This window comes from Equus przewalskii, chromosome 11 (assembly GCF_037783145.1).
Source record: "Equus przewalskii isolate Varuska chromosome 11, EquPr2, whole genome shotgun sequence".
NCBI lineage: Eukaryota > Metazoa > Chordata > Mammalia > Perissodactyla > Equidae > Equus > Equus przewalskii.
In genome coordinates, this window is record NC_091841.1 from 20,368,014 (window position 1) to 20,384,333 (window position 16,320).

At 40.4% G+C, this 16,320-nt stretch overlaps 1 protein-coding gene across 7 annotated transcripts in view; it reads right to left on the bottom strand.

The window, feature by feature from the left end:
- Positions 1-14,952: 14,952 nt before the first annotated feature.
- Positions 14,953-16,320, bottom strand: part of LPXN (leupaxin) — a 37,518-nt gene continuing 36,150 nt past the window's right edge. For all 7 annotated transcript variants that reach the window (XM_008536926.2, XM_008536929.2, XM_070563981.1 and 4 more), the window contains one exon: positions 14,953-16,223. In XM_008536926.2, the coding sequence (XP_008535148.1) occupies positions 15,954-16,223 (270 nt within the window). In that variant the 3' untranslated portion in view covers positions 14,953-15,953. The remainder of the gene's footprint in view (positions 16,224-16,320) is intronic.

Below are 16,320 nucleotides of genomic sequence, written 5' to 3' on the forward strand. Positions count from 1 at the left end.
TCTTGTACATGTAAATAAATATTGGGTGAATTGAAAAGAACATCAATAGCAAAGTGTTTAAATATTTTTCCAAGCTACCTAACCCCACAACAAACAGCTTATTGTTCTCTTGTTTTGCTGGGTTGGTGTTTCCCGCAGATATATTAGCTTAGACTTGTAGTATGAAAACCATTCAGAAGGAACAGTGAGACTGGGGACAGGCAGGCATGGAGAAAGGCTTGTGTCCTAATTCTAGTGCCCTGTCTCGCTCCTATTATTTTTCCTCCGCCTGAGGTCTTTACAGTCTTTTCGTGTCCTTGGAAGCAGAGTGAGTGGGAACAGGCTCAACCAAGGGAAGAGAGAAAAAGTGTGGAGAAAGGAGAGACAGGAAGAAACAAGGGCCTAGAAGGAGAAAATTGCCACAGCTCTGCTTGAACTTGGCTTACCTTGGAAAGCAACTGCAGCGATCACAGTGGTAAGAAGCCATTTTTATACCACAAGAAGAAGGGGACAAGCCAGCCCATCCTGTTTGGATGACCATTACACACACGAGTTGTGGGTGGTATCACAAGAATTGGCTCAAACAGTTTGTGAAACACTATTGGACAAGAACCACGATGATACTCCACTCCCTCGTTTCCAATTTTTCACCTTCACAAACAATGCTCTAGTGAATAATACCCTTATAGATGTCTTCTCATGTCTCTTTTTGTCCTGAGGATAAATTCTTAGAATTTCCCATTTTGGGTCACTTTTTTGCTTATTGACAGTTTTCCAACCAGTAATGTACCAACTGACTTCCCAACCAACAGTCCTTCCCATTACATTTATCCTGTTCTTTTGATTTTTTCTTTTGACTTTTTGCAAGTGTGTGCACTCTCTAAATTAGTAGACACAATATTCCGTGATCTATAATAGGCAGTTTCCTGATCTTACGTATTAGGAAACTGAGGTATGTGGTGGCCCTCAAGGTCACACAAATACTTAATCGCACAATCTGTATAATCCTCCAGAGCAGGATTTCTCAGCCTTGGCATTACTGACACTATGGGTTGGACAATTCTTTGGTGTGGGAGTGAGGAGGCTGTCCTGTGCATTGCAGGATGTTTAGCAGTATCCTTGGCCTCTACCCACTAGATGCCAGTAACGCACCCCCTTCCCCAGTTGTGACAGCAACAATGCCTCCAGACATTGCCAAATGTCTCAAACCTCCCTGGGGGACCAACATTGGCCCCAGTTGAGAACCACTGTTCTAAAGTTTATAAAACTCCAGTACATTCACATCTTCATTTAATCACAATTCCATGAATTACATATATTATAAATATTACAACATACATATATATGTTAATACCTATATTTGTATATAGATATATATGTGAAGAAACTGAGACTTGGTGAGATAAATGGCTAACTCAGGGTCTAGAGCTGTAGCCAAATATTACTGCTCACTGGTAGGGGGAGTCCAGGAAGAGAAAACTGCTTGCCAAGCACTGTGGTCCTTTGACTAACGAGATGTACACCCTCCCATCTCATAAACCAGCCTCTTCCCAACACAAGGTCGGATAAACAACCAAGAAAAACTCCAAGAATCAAAGACAGCTGACTTAGTGTGGATTCTGAATTATTTTCTAAAACACCTTCTCAAACGCTGAGTCGATCAATTTCCTTGGTTAATACTGACTGCCTGACTATAGTCTCCTAAGCTGTAGGTCTGATTTCTAGCAGCTATCACATGCTCCCAATATGGAAATATCCCAGACTGCCGTCTTCATACATTAGCAATTATCAGTCAAGGTACTTTCCATGCTCTCCTGATGGACAACCCTTTCCAGTATGCATTGCAGTCACTGTTAATAAACGTGTCTGGATCCAGAGCAGCAAAGAGAAATTTGGAGTCAGTGCAGAGACAGGAAAGGCTTCTTTTGCCAGGCAGCATCCCTGAAGGGTTGCAAGGCCTGAATCCAAATCCTGCTGCTGCTGCTGATGCTGCTATGTTGCCTCCCACCCAAGTCCTGCAATGGCCAAGCTTTTCTGCATGGGCCTAAAATAAATATCAGAAAGAGTCTTGGAAAAATGAATACACTTTTTAAACATTTAAAGACAGTATGTGAAAGACTGTTTTATTTAATGTTTCACAAATGAGAAAGTGTGCTGAAAACTGGAAAACATTAATTTTATGGATTATTATAGTTCTAAAGAGAGAAAGAGAAGTCTAAACCACCAAGATAGATGAAATAGACATTTCATCAAAACTGTTTCTAAAGGGGTTTGAACAATCACCCCCATCCATCACATCCCATTTGGGAAGTTCCAAAGAAGACTTTCAACAGACGATTATTGGATTAAATTCCATGAAGAAAGAGACAAGATCTGTCACTGTTTTGTGCATCATTACTCACTACCCAAACTAGTGCCGGGCACATAGACTGTTAAATATTTGTTAAATATTTGAATGAATGGGCTAGAAGCTCAATAGTTGAGTTAGAATAATAGCTTTAATGCTTACTAGCTGTGTCATTGTAAGCAAGTCAATTTCCCTCCATCAATAGAAAATTAATTAAGACAAAATATAGGAAAATCCAGTCACTGTGTAGTCTATAGTCGGTGCTCAATACAAACTAGTGTATTTGTCTTGCTATTAAACAGTCAATCATATGAACTTGGTTCCTGGATTTTATTAACACCAGTTGGCAGGAACATTCTATTCAGCAATGACTATGTCAGTGGCTGTTAAAGAAACAGTGACCCAAAATTACCTATGGCAGGCTCTGTCCGTCTCAATTTTTTATGAGACGTGACAGAAGAGAGTGGGAAAAAATGGAATTAAGTCATTTTTTTATCCCTATTTCTGAGCCCCTTTCTCCTAGATAAACCCATTATTTCTTCCCACAAAGTGAAGAATACTGCTTTAAAAAAGGTCAGGGAAAACATACTTACTTCCTTGGGAATTATGAGATCTCCATTCAGAACTGCCTTCAACTACCGGACTTTTTGAAGTCTGAAAAAGAAAAGAAAAGCTGTTTAGTCTCTGAGGACCTCAGATTTCAAATACTGAAAGATTTCCTGAGGCTGTGTGGTAAAAGTGTAAAGGCAGTTCAGCTGCCATTGCAGTGTGTTTCAGAGCCTGAGTGAGTTGTATCAAACCGTATGATGGGCTAGGATCAGCTAGGCCAGTTGCCTTGCCTGGCACGTATGTAGATTCGGGACCCTCTGGAGAGAAGTTCCCTAAGGCCCCTACCCCAGTCCAGAGCTCAGAGACATGCAAACAACCACTCAAAACATCACTTTCCTGAGGGAATGAAACATTATTGCGATACGGAAAAGCCTTAAAGGCCAGGGGGAGCCCCGATTCTTCAAGCGCACGCTAAGATTATGGATGATCAAGTTCCATCAAAAATGCCTTCAAAGTTGCTGGAGGGTCCAACCATCCCCACTCCGCCCACGGAAGACTTCCTGTGAGTTCTGGGATTTGGCTCTTTAATACTAAATTGGGAGAAATTTTAAAATACCAAATATAGAAAATAAAGTTAATCAGAATCTCCATTTTGTCTAAAACCAACTCTGACCAAAGAACCCCAAGTTCTAAGGAGCTTTATGGATCAAAACACTTTCAGGAAATGTTTTTCCAATCAACTTGGTTTTAAATTAGCTTTAATATGGTGCTCACAGGAAGCAAAGGATTCTATTTCAATCCCTACTGAATGATCATGTATTGGATGCTTCCTATATTTCAGGCCTTTGTTAAGTACTATGTGTGTGTTATTTCACTTAATGTTCACAGAACTCTATGAGAAACGTAGTATCTTAATGTTCACAGAACTCTACAAAAAATGTAATAAGTGAAGCTTATTTACCTTCTCTTTTTCTTCCATGAAAATATTTTCATGGAAAAATTTCCTGTTGGAATAAATTAAAATATATTTGACAAAAGAAGAAATGAGAAGTGGCCGAGTAGGTGGCAAGCTAAGCGATATGAGGCTAAGGATGTTTCTCATTGCTCTTGGAATTTCGTAGCATCTAATCTCCTGATCCCATGCATCCAACTTCAAAGATTATATTTCCTCCTCATTACTTTGTTTAACCAATGCGAAAAAAAGTGGGATGGTCCTGGGTTTGGTGAGTGAGAGGCCTGGAATGTGATCCTTACTGAATAGATGACTTAGGTCAGTTATTAATCTCTTTGAGCCTCATCAGTTCTTCTGGCACTGAAAATGTCTTCTTTATTTTCTCTCCGGAAGGCTCTTAATTCCTGGGGGAACACTTCCACTTTGACTTCTCTGGCTCCTTCACTATGGGTCTCCTTATAAGACCAAATGGTAACTTCACCTTCAAGTAGTTATATCTTGGGGTTTTAGAAAAATTAAGAGTAAGAAAGGGGCCAATTGTGACTTTGGGGTTAGTTCAAGTCCGGATAGCAGTTTCTGTCCGTCCATCTTTGAGTTAATGCTGCCACCTTGCGGCCATTTCAAGCCTTTCCTGTGATGAGCCCTTCCTAGTGGTGCTGGCTGGGAAAAATGAGAGTTTGTCTTCCACTGTAGCACTGACCAGTAAGCTCATGGAGGAGAAATGGCTTGGACTTACAAGACGAATCAAGAAGCTACTAGTCTGTCGAAAAAGTTAATTTCATGTCCACATTACATGTCAGCATTTTTTAAGACCTAAGAAATCACCAGGTGTTAAGGCACACAAGATGCTGTAGCCCAGAGGTGACAAGTACAGTCCCCACAGCCAGATGCATGGGTTCAAATCCCACCTCTCCCGACTAGTGCCTGGAAGGCTCATACAAGTCACTTAGCTTCTCCATTCCTCTCTTTCTCATTATAGCGTTGTTGTGAGAATTAAGTTAATAGATGTCAAGTACTTAGCATACTAAGCACCGTATAAATATGTGTTATTTTGTAGATATCTAATTTTAGAAGGAATAAACATATTCGTAGAGGTGAAGTGATCTGCCTAAAGCCACTGAGCTGATTAGCAGCATAATTGAAACTCGTGGCTCTAAGACTCCTGACTTGTTTCTATCCATCAATTTCTCCAGAATTTCCTGAACTTCTGTTGGTGCCTCAGCTCCTGCACTCAGCTATCTGTATTCTCTGTGGATGACATCTTCATCTCCTTCCCTGGGGTTAGGGCCATCCAATGTTAACTTCACCTCAGCGTCTTCACTTAAGCCATTTCTGCCTTCTTATCTCAAAACCTCCCTCTTTTTTTCCCAGGTTGCACCTCTGTTCTATGCTGTTGACTCTATCTCTACTTACAAGTATGAGATCTTATTATAGCAATTACTCCCCGTCCCTTATAACCTCCCTTACTCACTCCTACCCCATTTATCCACAAACATGCTTAAGTTAGCCCTCCCTGCCCCTAAAACCCTCCAAAGGCTTTCTCCCACTCCGGTATACCCTTGTGCTATACCAGTATCCTTCTTTCTAACATCAAAATTATCAAGAGTGGTCCCCATCATTTCTCATTCTATCCTAAGTCCACTGCACTCTAGCCTCAACTATTTCTACCCCCATTCTATTGAAACAATATTCTTAAAGGTCACTCCAGAGCCAGCTTCAAAGATATGCTCCTGTGTGGTCACACAGGGCTCCATACTCAGAAGCACTCCATACTCTGGGTTTAGTGCTCTGCAGTTGCCATCTTCAAATTATTAATAATTTTATCTTTGAAGCTGTGTTTGTAAGTAAAATCTTGGTAATGGACCATGCACAGGAAGCTTGGAACTTCAGCTCATGAATGCTCACACCTCCCACTGCCTCTCATTCTCTTTCAATCCACCATGTTCAAAACCACAATGAATCACTTATTGCCTACAGGATAATGTGTGCAGCCTCGCCAGCCTGACATTCAAGGCAAATTAGCCCCAATCAACTTTTCCAGTTTTATTTGCTCTTTATACCTTTCTATCCACACGTGCCCAAAAGCACCCACCACAGTGTTTGGCACATGGTAGATCCTAAATAAACGAGATCCTTTCTCCTCCTGCCACACCATACACATGTTCCCCTTTGCCTTACTTCACGCTTTTCCCTGGGGTTGGAATGCTCAAATTTTATATCTTCCTTTTATCTCTTTCACTTGAAGATTAAATTAAAGCCATCTCCACTGAGAAGTTTTTCTCTGAGGTTATGAAAAATAAATGTGTGTCCTATTTATAATATGTTTTCAAATTGCCTTATAGTATTTGGTTCTATAAATTATCTGTCTCCTTTTGTTTCCTTTCCCAGAACCTAATATTTTCACTCCTCACATGTCTCTATGTCTTTCGCTACCCTGAGCTCTGCTGCCAGGGAGGGAATCATCCTCTATGGACAAGCTCCTAAGGGGTGACTCTTCCTAGACCATCAGCTCCTTGAGGACAGAGACTATGTCTTACTCGTCTTAGACTTTCTCCTGGAACCCGGAACAGTGCCTGCAGACAGTATGAGCCTACCAAATTACGCAAATACCATCTGATACTCTATTTAGTAAATTGGGGTAGGCACAGAGATATTAATGGAGGAGCTCACTTAAGGAAAATTTATTTGTCCTTAACTCACCAAACTAGCATTTAGATCACCAGATGTGGTAGTTTAAAAAAAGCACTGTATGCTTCTCATTAGAAACAAAAATGGGAAATTATCTATTTGTAGGTTTGTAAACCCTGAGGCTTTATTTGCTAATGAAAAATAAAAAGGAACATTTTAAATTGGCTCCTTGAAATATATCTCCCTCCCACCTTTGAGAAAGAAACCAGCACCCATCAGCTGCATCACAGCACATTTGCATATATAATCATAAAAGATGGACCATCCTTATTCCTAAGGATAACACTCTCATCTGGGCTCTTGCTTCCATCTCATCTGTCTCCTTTAGAACCCAGTTTGATCATGTTCTCATCTTAAATCTTCTTCTTCATCTTAATCTTCATCTTAAGTCCCCAGTGTGAATTGGTCAAGATTATGGTAGGCAACATGAATATCGCCTACAAAAGATATGGTCACCATGGTCGCCATGCAGTAGCATATAATTCCACAGCAAATAATGTCTCAGATTGCTAATGTGAAAAAGGGTATGATTATTTTGGAGAAGAGCAAATTTTCATTTCTCAGAGCATAAAATGAGAAAATAAAACTTGAACTACATCAGTTAAAATAACAAGTGATGGATGAACTGATCAAAGTCCAAAAAGATATCAAATTAGACGTCAATCTAGAAAAGGGCAGAGTAAAAGAACTATATTCCTTGACCAAAAAGAAGCTGCTAGAAATGCGGACACAAATGGCGGCAGTGCATACCCAACAAGATCAGGCTCTCACCCAGACAGACAGGAAGACAGACGCTGAGGTTGCTGGCCTCAAAACCATACTTGTGTCACAGAAGCTTAATAATATTAAATATTTAGCAGGGTCTATATTTACATGCCTAACATCGGCTGTGGATATAAAAAAGTGTCTATTTTTAAAAAACAACCAAAATTTGCCTGTTGGTGAGTTTGGGATTAGCTAACAGAGCGACACGAACCTAGCTGGTGATCAGAAAGCATGTGGACTTGTACCTTTGCCACTGCATTCTTTTAAGTAATGTTATAGACTGAATTGTGTCCCCACAAAATTCATATGCTGAACTTCTAATCCCCAATGTGTCTGTGTTTAGAGATAGGGCCTTTAAAGAGGTAATTAAGATTAAATGAGGTCATAAGGGAGGGGCCCTAATCCAACAGGATGAGTGTCCTTTTAAGAAGAGGAAGAGACACTAGAGAGGCGCATGTACAGAGAAAAGGCCACATGAGGACACAGAGAAGGCAGTTATCTGTAAGCCAAAGAGAGAGGCCTCAGGAGAAACCAAATCTGTTGATCTTAAGACTTCCAACCTCCAGAACTGTGAGGAAATAAATTTCTGTTGTTTCAGCCACCTAGTCTGCGGTGTTTTGTTGTGGTGGACTAGCGGACTAGTACAAATAATAATGATGACAAGGATTTGCCTGGGAATTTCCCTCAAATTATGGTTAGGGCATTCACAGGCAGTGAAAGGCACAATATTGGAAGGTTCCTAAACTTTTTTCCCATGGTTCTGCTTCCTTAACCTGGGTTAGCTGTTTCCTATCTGTGGGAAGCAGCCAACTGGATGGATTTCCTGTGCCAGGGAAATCATTCCGTCTTAAGCATTACTTTGTCAATATGTTGCTGCAAAGAAAGATTATGAGCTCAAACTCAAGCTCTTGTCCTAAGCTCGCAGCATTTCCAATTCCATCAGCTTTCATCCTGAGCCTTAAAAAAGATTTCTAAAATGAGAAAAAAAACAACTAAAAGCCTGCTACAGTTTCACAGTCTCCATGGAAATGCTAGAGATGGAAGCTATGTTGACTTCTTCACACATCTCTTGGACTATTTTGTTAATGCCTTTTATGTATGATTCTTGGCGGTTTACAAAACCCTTTCTCACTTATTATCTTGGTTAATCCCCACAGCAAACCCACGTGGGAGGTATTATTACCCACGTTTAGCATATTATTATGAAACTGAAGTTTGGAGAGTTAAGATGGCTTAACCAAGATTTACACAGTTTTGTAAGTGGCAGAATCAACATTTGAACTTTGATTTGCCTGGTGCCAAGGCTACTTTCTTCCCACTATACTCAAAAACAGTGTAGACTACAACATGGATCACTTTCCTGCCCCAGTACCCTGACTTGTCCCTTGAAAATTCACCTCGTGCACCATATTTCTGAGATGTCCTTTAGATTATTAGGGTGGAGCATAAGAGAAAGTGCCCCAGGTAAGGACTAAACAAACTTTGGTTCTGGTTCTAATGCTATCACTAAAATTGAGTGATCTTGGCTTATTCATGTAATTGGTCACTTTTTCCATAAGTAAAATGGAAATAATAATTCTTGTCCACTCCCTTCCTTCCTCAATCATCTCCACCATTACAACACAAGATGAAATGCATTAAGCTTCCTATAGCTGAGAATATTTTAAAGCTTTGCAAATGAATAGCTTATCACACATTCAAAGTATCGTGATTATCAATGATTTGAAGACCTTTCCTATGAATTTGTTTTGATATGCTTACCCCTTCATAACTTTCCCCAAGAGATGCTGTAAGTCCCCCCAACCCGCCCCACCCCATGTGTGTTATCACTCACCAGTGCATGCACACTGATTCTTCCTGAAAGCACACTGATGTTTTCAAGTACCTATGACTTAGACTAAGGGCTTTCTTTGGCCACAGAAGCATGTCCAGCCTGCAGACAGGGCAGGCTAGAGGAGGAAGAGGTGGGGTAGGGGGATTGGTTGATATCCATGTGTTCTACAACAAATCTCAGACGGCCTCAAGCATATTGATCTCCAACTTCCCACAGCAGTAACCTGCTCATTAATGCACACTGAATTGGCCTGCTTCCTTCGCTTTTCCTTTCCCCACTCTCCCACCTGTACATCCAGAGATCCCCTCCTGAATAGACTATTGTGCACAAATCCTAGTCTCAGGGTCCACTTCTAGGAAAACACAAAGTAAGCTACACTCCAGCATAAGTAGTTAGTAAGGGGATTACCTGAGTGACAGACTCCACCCTCTGCCACCACTCCTTTTCTTTTCCTCACAGAGAGTGTGTTCTATGTCACCCTTCTTGTTTCCCATGTTTCCTCCTTTGCTAGAAGCTCTGGAAATTTCACTTTGCCCAGATCACACATTCTCTTAAATATCCTGTAACTTTCTCCCCTTCCACTTTCCATCTCTTTCAACATTTTCAGATTATTTTAGGAAAATCTCTCTCCATCTAAGTTCCTCATTTTATTTTTGAGCCTCCGATATTTCTTATCTCATGTCTGAAAATGCAAGAGCCCCTGGAGAGGAAAGTCATATTTTCCAAGTGTTATTGGACATAATGAAAATCCACCCTCATTCTCCAAAGCACTGAAAAATGTCCCTAAGATCTCCTCTCGGAATCACTATAAATATCTTCTTTCTCTTACTCAAGCTCTTGTAAACCCATTTTCTTCAACTACCAACTTTCAGGATAAGTGGAAATCCAATTCTCTTATAATTTTCTAATTTATCTTTCTTTTTTTGTTTGCAAGTAGGACACTGAGGTTTTTTTAAACTATTTTTCACTACAAATACACAGCATTACAATAACATTAAAGATTTAATAGTTTTCTACGGAGGCACAGTAGATAAAGCAGCATGTATAACATGATTTCCAACACATTTTTGTGTCTTAGAGGATAACAGCACTCACCCTCCTTTTTTTCCGCTTAGTGATATTGATATACATGACTCAACTTTACTAACAAATTAGACAGGAACATGAAGTTTGTTTTCTAAATATATGAGCTATCCACAGGATGCCTCAGACTTAAATTACAAAATGTTTCCTTGTAATTTTCCAGGAGGCAACAATGTCTCAAATCTATTCTGTAAGAAAGGAGACAGTTTTTGCAGGAGGTTCCTCCTCCTTGGTTCTGGTAAATGCATGGTACCTAAATTAATTTCCTGTGGGAAGATAGCTCCTCATTCCATTTACGTTCATAGAGCAAGGATTCTTCTTTACTGTGCTCTAAAGTAAAAAGCATTGGGAAGTGGTCAGATAGTATTTATGTCTACTTGTTTTTCCTTGTGACATGTGATGTACATTCTGTGCCACGACTGACTTTATTTGCTCATTCATTTTTCATTCTTTCACAATATTTTAAGTTTGTAAAAGAGAGAATATGTCTGTTCTGCTCACTCAATTAACCGGTGACAGAATTCCAACTCATATCGGTTTAAGAAAAAAAAGAATTTATTTGCTCACATAACTTGCCAGTCTGGGGTTAAGATGTTAACATGGTAAGATTGAGTGGCTCATAAAAAAGAAGACATCACCTTTTCATGACTCAGCTCTGTTGTCCTCTGTATTGGCTTCTTTCTTGGGCAGGTTGCCCCTAAGTGATAATACATATACTTCTTAGCAGCAATGTTTTTTTAAATTGTCCTTACAGCTAGAATCCTAACAAAATGAGAATAACTTGTTCCCAATAAATTTAGCAAAGGCTCTGGGGAGCAATCTGATTGGCTTTTCTAGGGTCGCATGTCTACCCTTGATCCAATCACTTTGGTCCAGAAGACGAATGTACTGGTCAGCCTGAGATTTGAGTGCATCCCAGGAGTTATAGGTAAAGTCAGCCCCACTTAACTACATCGACCCAAAATGGGAGAGATATGGTTCCTTGTGGAGAAACTAGACTGAAAAAAAATAATGCTGAGAAATTTACTCCCATTCTATTTCACATCCCCAATTATGTTCAGTCATGTTATTTAACATAGCATATCAAAGTCCAAAGGCATTAAAATCCAACATCAAATTGTCTCACTTCCTCTAAGTTAAAGTTTAAAGGAAGTTAAATCCTCTTTGATTTCTTTGTTCATTCTCAGCTACAGGAGTTGTTTCATCAGCACCTTTGATCTGAGGTATCTCTCACTGGAATGGGGAAGTTATGCAGGCAAAAACGTGGTTCCTAGAATACAGTACTTGCTGAGATTTTTTGATCTACAAAATAGCAAGGGAAGATGGGTTGCTGTCGCCAGAATGCCACTGAATCTATGTAATTGTCCAGAATCCTTGGTCTATGAAACTAAACTCAGTTAGGAGCTATCTTCCCACAGGAAACTGATTTCGGCACTGTGCATTTGATGTGGATCAAGGCTGCCCCAGGTAAAGAAGCCCAAGGTGATGTGGCTTACATGCTGATCTATATGACCCAATGGATTTTATGGTGTGGATTAAGGCTGCCCCAGGGAGAGAAGCCCAGGGCATCCTCGCCTACATGCCGATCTATATGACCAGATTCATATCTAAAGTTATACGACCACGCAATAACCAGACCCCATCTGCACTGAAACCATTTAATGACTTTTTACATCATCTTTTCTTTTTCCAGTAAAAATAAGTCACGTACCCACGCCTTATAAATTTAGCCCTAACCCTCAACACATTGCAGCAGCAGCTCTGACTGCCCATGGGTCCTGTTCCATGAGCAGCAGCAGCAGCTCTGACTGCCCATGGGTCCTGTCCCATGCAGCAGCGGCAGCAGCTCTTCACTGTCCATGGGTCCTGTCCCCATGCTATTCCACACCATTCTCTAAATAAAAGAGCGCTACTGCCAGACCTTGAGAGTCCAAGAAATCTTTCTTTCGACTCTTCAGCTCACAGACCCCGCGCATCACATTTACCATAACCAGGGAGGAAGAACCTCCTGTCTTCTTTCTTACAGGATAGATTTGAGACATTGTTGCCTCCTGGAAAAGTTATATATTTGCAACAAGCACAAGCAAGCACCAGAACTTATCTGAGATTTCTTTCTTTCTCATCCAGTGACTCCCAATAGGTTTCCACTTGTACTTTGAGCTCTGGATATTCAGCACTTACATGCTGCCCTGACAGGGAGTTTTATCTAGTAACACAGCCCTGGCAGTATTTTGGAGGCAGGCAGTCAGTTTTTCAGTCCTGTATTTTAGTGGCTGCCACCATTGCCCTTATTAAGGACCTGCTTACCCCTAAGACCCTTCCCTTTAAAGAAAACTGTTACTTTTTCTCACCTTTATTTCAGCTGGAAGATCTCCCTTTTCAGATTACCAGACCGAAGCTGCTTTTCATACTTGTTAACGCTGTGCCCCTGGGGGCCCAGGGAAGACGGCAGCTCTGCCACATGTTCCTCATGACACCATCATTGCTGGTTTTCCTCTGCTTTAGAATTCTGTAGAGTTCTCAGACGTGTTCCCTTGGGGCACTGGAAATATCTACTTGCTTACCTTCTGTATTACCTTGAAACTCAGAAACATGTTAATAGTGCTTTCATTTTTGAACATATAATTACATGAATTCAAGATTCATTATCCCCCTTATCAGTACTCAGATTTAAGAATTCACGTCGCCCACAGAGTCCTTGTGTTTTCAGGAACTTAGTTCTGCCTCTAATGTCAGGAATTGTCCAGTTTGGTTTAAGCCAAGCTGCACAATCCATTCCCTGGGCAAAAATCACTGGTGGGTATGTGACCTAAGCTCATCCAGTGAGGACGAATCTCAGGACTTTTGCTTGCGAAGCTAGAGAAAAATACTCTTTCTCCCTCTACTGGTCACGAAAAAGGGAGCATGTGGCTGGCAGCCTTCTGACAATCCTAGAAGTGCATGCTAGAACCTATTTGGAAAAATAATTGCTGTCTTTATGAAAATATCACCTTGGAGGACGCTACACTTATTCCAAAGAATAATTGGTCAAACTAATTGGGGGATTCCTCTTTGAGAATGTTCCCAGTCTACAGCAAATTCATATATATATATATATACATACTCACTGGTAGAAAACCCCTGTCCTTTAAAGGTAGGTTTATTTTCTAAAAGCTAGAAGTAACTCAGAACCAAGAGTAAGCAGCTAGGTGATCAGTTTGAATATTTCTGGGTTCTTTTCTTTTTTCATGAAGATTATCCCTGAGCTAACATCTGCTGCCAATCCCGCTCTTTTTTGCTGACAAGACTGGCCCTGAGCTAACATCCATGCCCATCTTCCTCTACTTTATATGTGGGACGCCTGCCACAGCATGGCTGGCTAAGCAGTGGCATGTCTGCACCTAGGATCTGAACCAGCAAACCCTGGGCCACCAAAGCAGAAGGAGTGAACTTAACTGCTGCGCCACCTGGCAGGCCCACGAATGTTTCTGTTTAAGGACAATGTTTTACTTGTGCGTGGTTTCCTTGCTGCTAAAACACTGATCATGAAGGCAGCATCTCTTTTTGAACAAATATAACCACTTACATTCATTGGGAGAGGGAAAACTCTTCGCTTAATTTCAGCTTAGTGAACTCTGGCTTTTGTCTGACCTTTTTAAATATTTAGGTTCTACTATAATTTCAAAACAGCTAGTCCTTAAAAAAAAAGTTTTAGTACCTGAACATTCTTTCTTAAGGGCTAAAACCCCAAGTTTACTTTGTCCTATTGCCAAGGCAACCATGAAGACTGCCATATTAACACCTGCATGTGACATCACAGAGTGAGGACACTGTAAAGAGGATGTTTAGAAGTTGAATGCATATTTTGCTTAGTCTGGTACTCTCAGCCAAGCAAACAGGACATGAGGCCAGACAGCTCCCTGTGTGGCCTCCCATACACATTTGGAATTCCTATTTTATAGAATTAACTGTTACCACTTTCTTTTAACTCTCAAAATCCCTTGATCACCCATTCCAACAGAGATAGATACAATAAAGCTTGACAAGAATCATTTAATCCATCACTTCTCCCAGAACTTCTGTTCCCATTCCAATCTAAAGACACCAAAGTTGGACCTATTTTTAAAAATTCCTCCAGTGAAGGAGTTTCCCTCAGTAATTTAGACTGTTTTTTGATTTTTCTGGGTTTGTCGGTGAGGAAGATTATCCTTGAACTAACATCTGTTGCCAATCTTCCTCTTTTTGCTTGAGGAAGATTGGCACTGAGCTAACATCTGTGTATCCTCCTCTAGTTTGTGTGTGGGATGCTGCCACAGCATGGCCTGATAAGCAGTACATAAGTCCACACCCGGGATCCAAACCCACTAACCCTGGGGGGCCAAAGTGGAGCACACAAACTTAACCACTACGCCACTGGGTCTGCCCCTAAACTGTCTTTTTTTTTTTATAACAAATAATCATACAATTATTTTTAAGACCATGGTAAGTAAGATATAGCACCAATCTGAACACTACCTCTTTTGAGGAAGCATGACTCCTTCTGAAGCTTACTTGAGATAGGAGATGAGAAAGTCATATTCTTTAATAACCCGAGAAGCTTTTCTACAAATTTACTTATAATATCTTGCAGAGGAACAAATAAGTGGAGATTTTTCTTTGGGGCTTGGATTTCCTAATCCAAACTGGAAAATGATCAAATGATCTTTTATAGCATCTTTCTTCAGAGATGTTCTAAGAACAGCCATGAGACAATTGTGAAGTTTAGGTAGATGCATGTTTCATTTTTTAAAACAGCTTTATTGAGACATAATTGATATACAAGAAAACTAGACATATTTAATGTATATAATTTGATGAGTTTGGAGATACACAAACATATGCAAAAATGAACTTGCAAACGCCTCACGGAGATTCAGTTTTTCTCCTTATGTAAACAAAGTGAGAAAACAATTTTAAGAATCTTTGCCATCTTTCAAGATGATTCAATCATCTAAGTGCAAAAAATAAAACAAAAGGAATGTTATAGGCCCAAATTAAGCAGGAAGTTACTGGGGAATAGGAGTCCCTCTTTTTAATTTCTTTTGATTAAAAAAAGCGCTCATTGTATGAAAGTAACAAGACATATGATACAAATTTAATTACACATACTGCCTAGCATAGAACATGGGAAGCAGAAAGTTTGTCTCCAAACATGACAATGAGTTATTAAAACCGAAAGCCATTTTATTTGTCAATGATGTCAGAATTTAAAGTTGTTCAGTTAAAATCTACTTCCTCTTGAAAAAGAGAAATATACTGAAGGGAGATGCAAAAAACTTAAGAGTAGGATCACGATTCCTAACAGCAAAATAAAGTCTGCAGCAGTGATTATGGGAAAATGAGTCACAGGGAAACGTGGAAAGCTTGAAAAGGGACAGTGATGAGGGCCAAAGGAGACAAGATATGAGCAGGGCCATCATAGGCATAAAAATGGAGAAGTCTGAGAAAACCAGGGATGGAATCAATGTATGCATGTGGAAAATACATCTGCAGAGGCACTAGACAACAGGACCCAGATCTAAATTCAAGTACCTAATTAAAAATAAAAAAAGACTAGAAATCTAAAACTTAAGTCTACAAGCTTAGTCATGTAACATCTAGAAGTCCCCTTCTTTGTTCATCACCTTTACTTTCTCTACAAGCCTATTGAGCAGAAGGTCAGTAACAACAAGTGTACTCTTTCGTCTCTTGGTTTACATTTTAGAGGGGATCTGAAGAGGCTGTGGGTTCAGCTAAGATTACAACGGGAAGAGCTTATTGAAGCAGGGTAGACAATAGGTCTTGTCGTTCTGTTCCCTGAAGATGCCCTTCGACAACTGCGTCAGGCAGAAAGCACACACGAAGTGCTCAGGATGGAACTTGTGGCCCATGGCACTGATGCAGCGGCCAGTGATGGGCTGCCCACATCCATGGCAGAGGGTTCCTCGGCGGTGATGGTAATGGAGCTCACAGAAGGGACGTCCATCCAGCTCAAAAAAGGAGCCAGTAGAAAAGCTACTGAAGCAGTCCTGGAGGGACAGAAAGAAGAGAAAGGAAAGGAATGCAGATGTGAAGAAGTAAATCATCAGCAAAGTAAAGCTTTCAGCCTTGCAGTTCCTGCAAGTT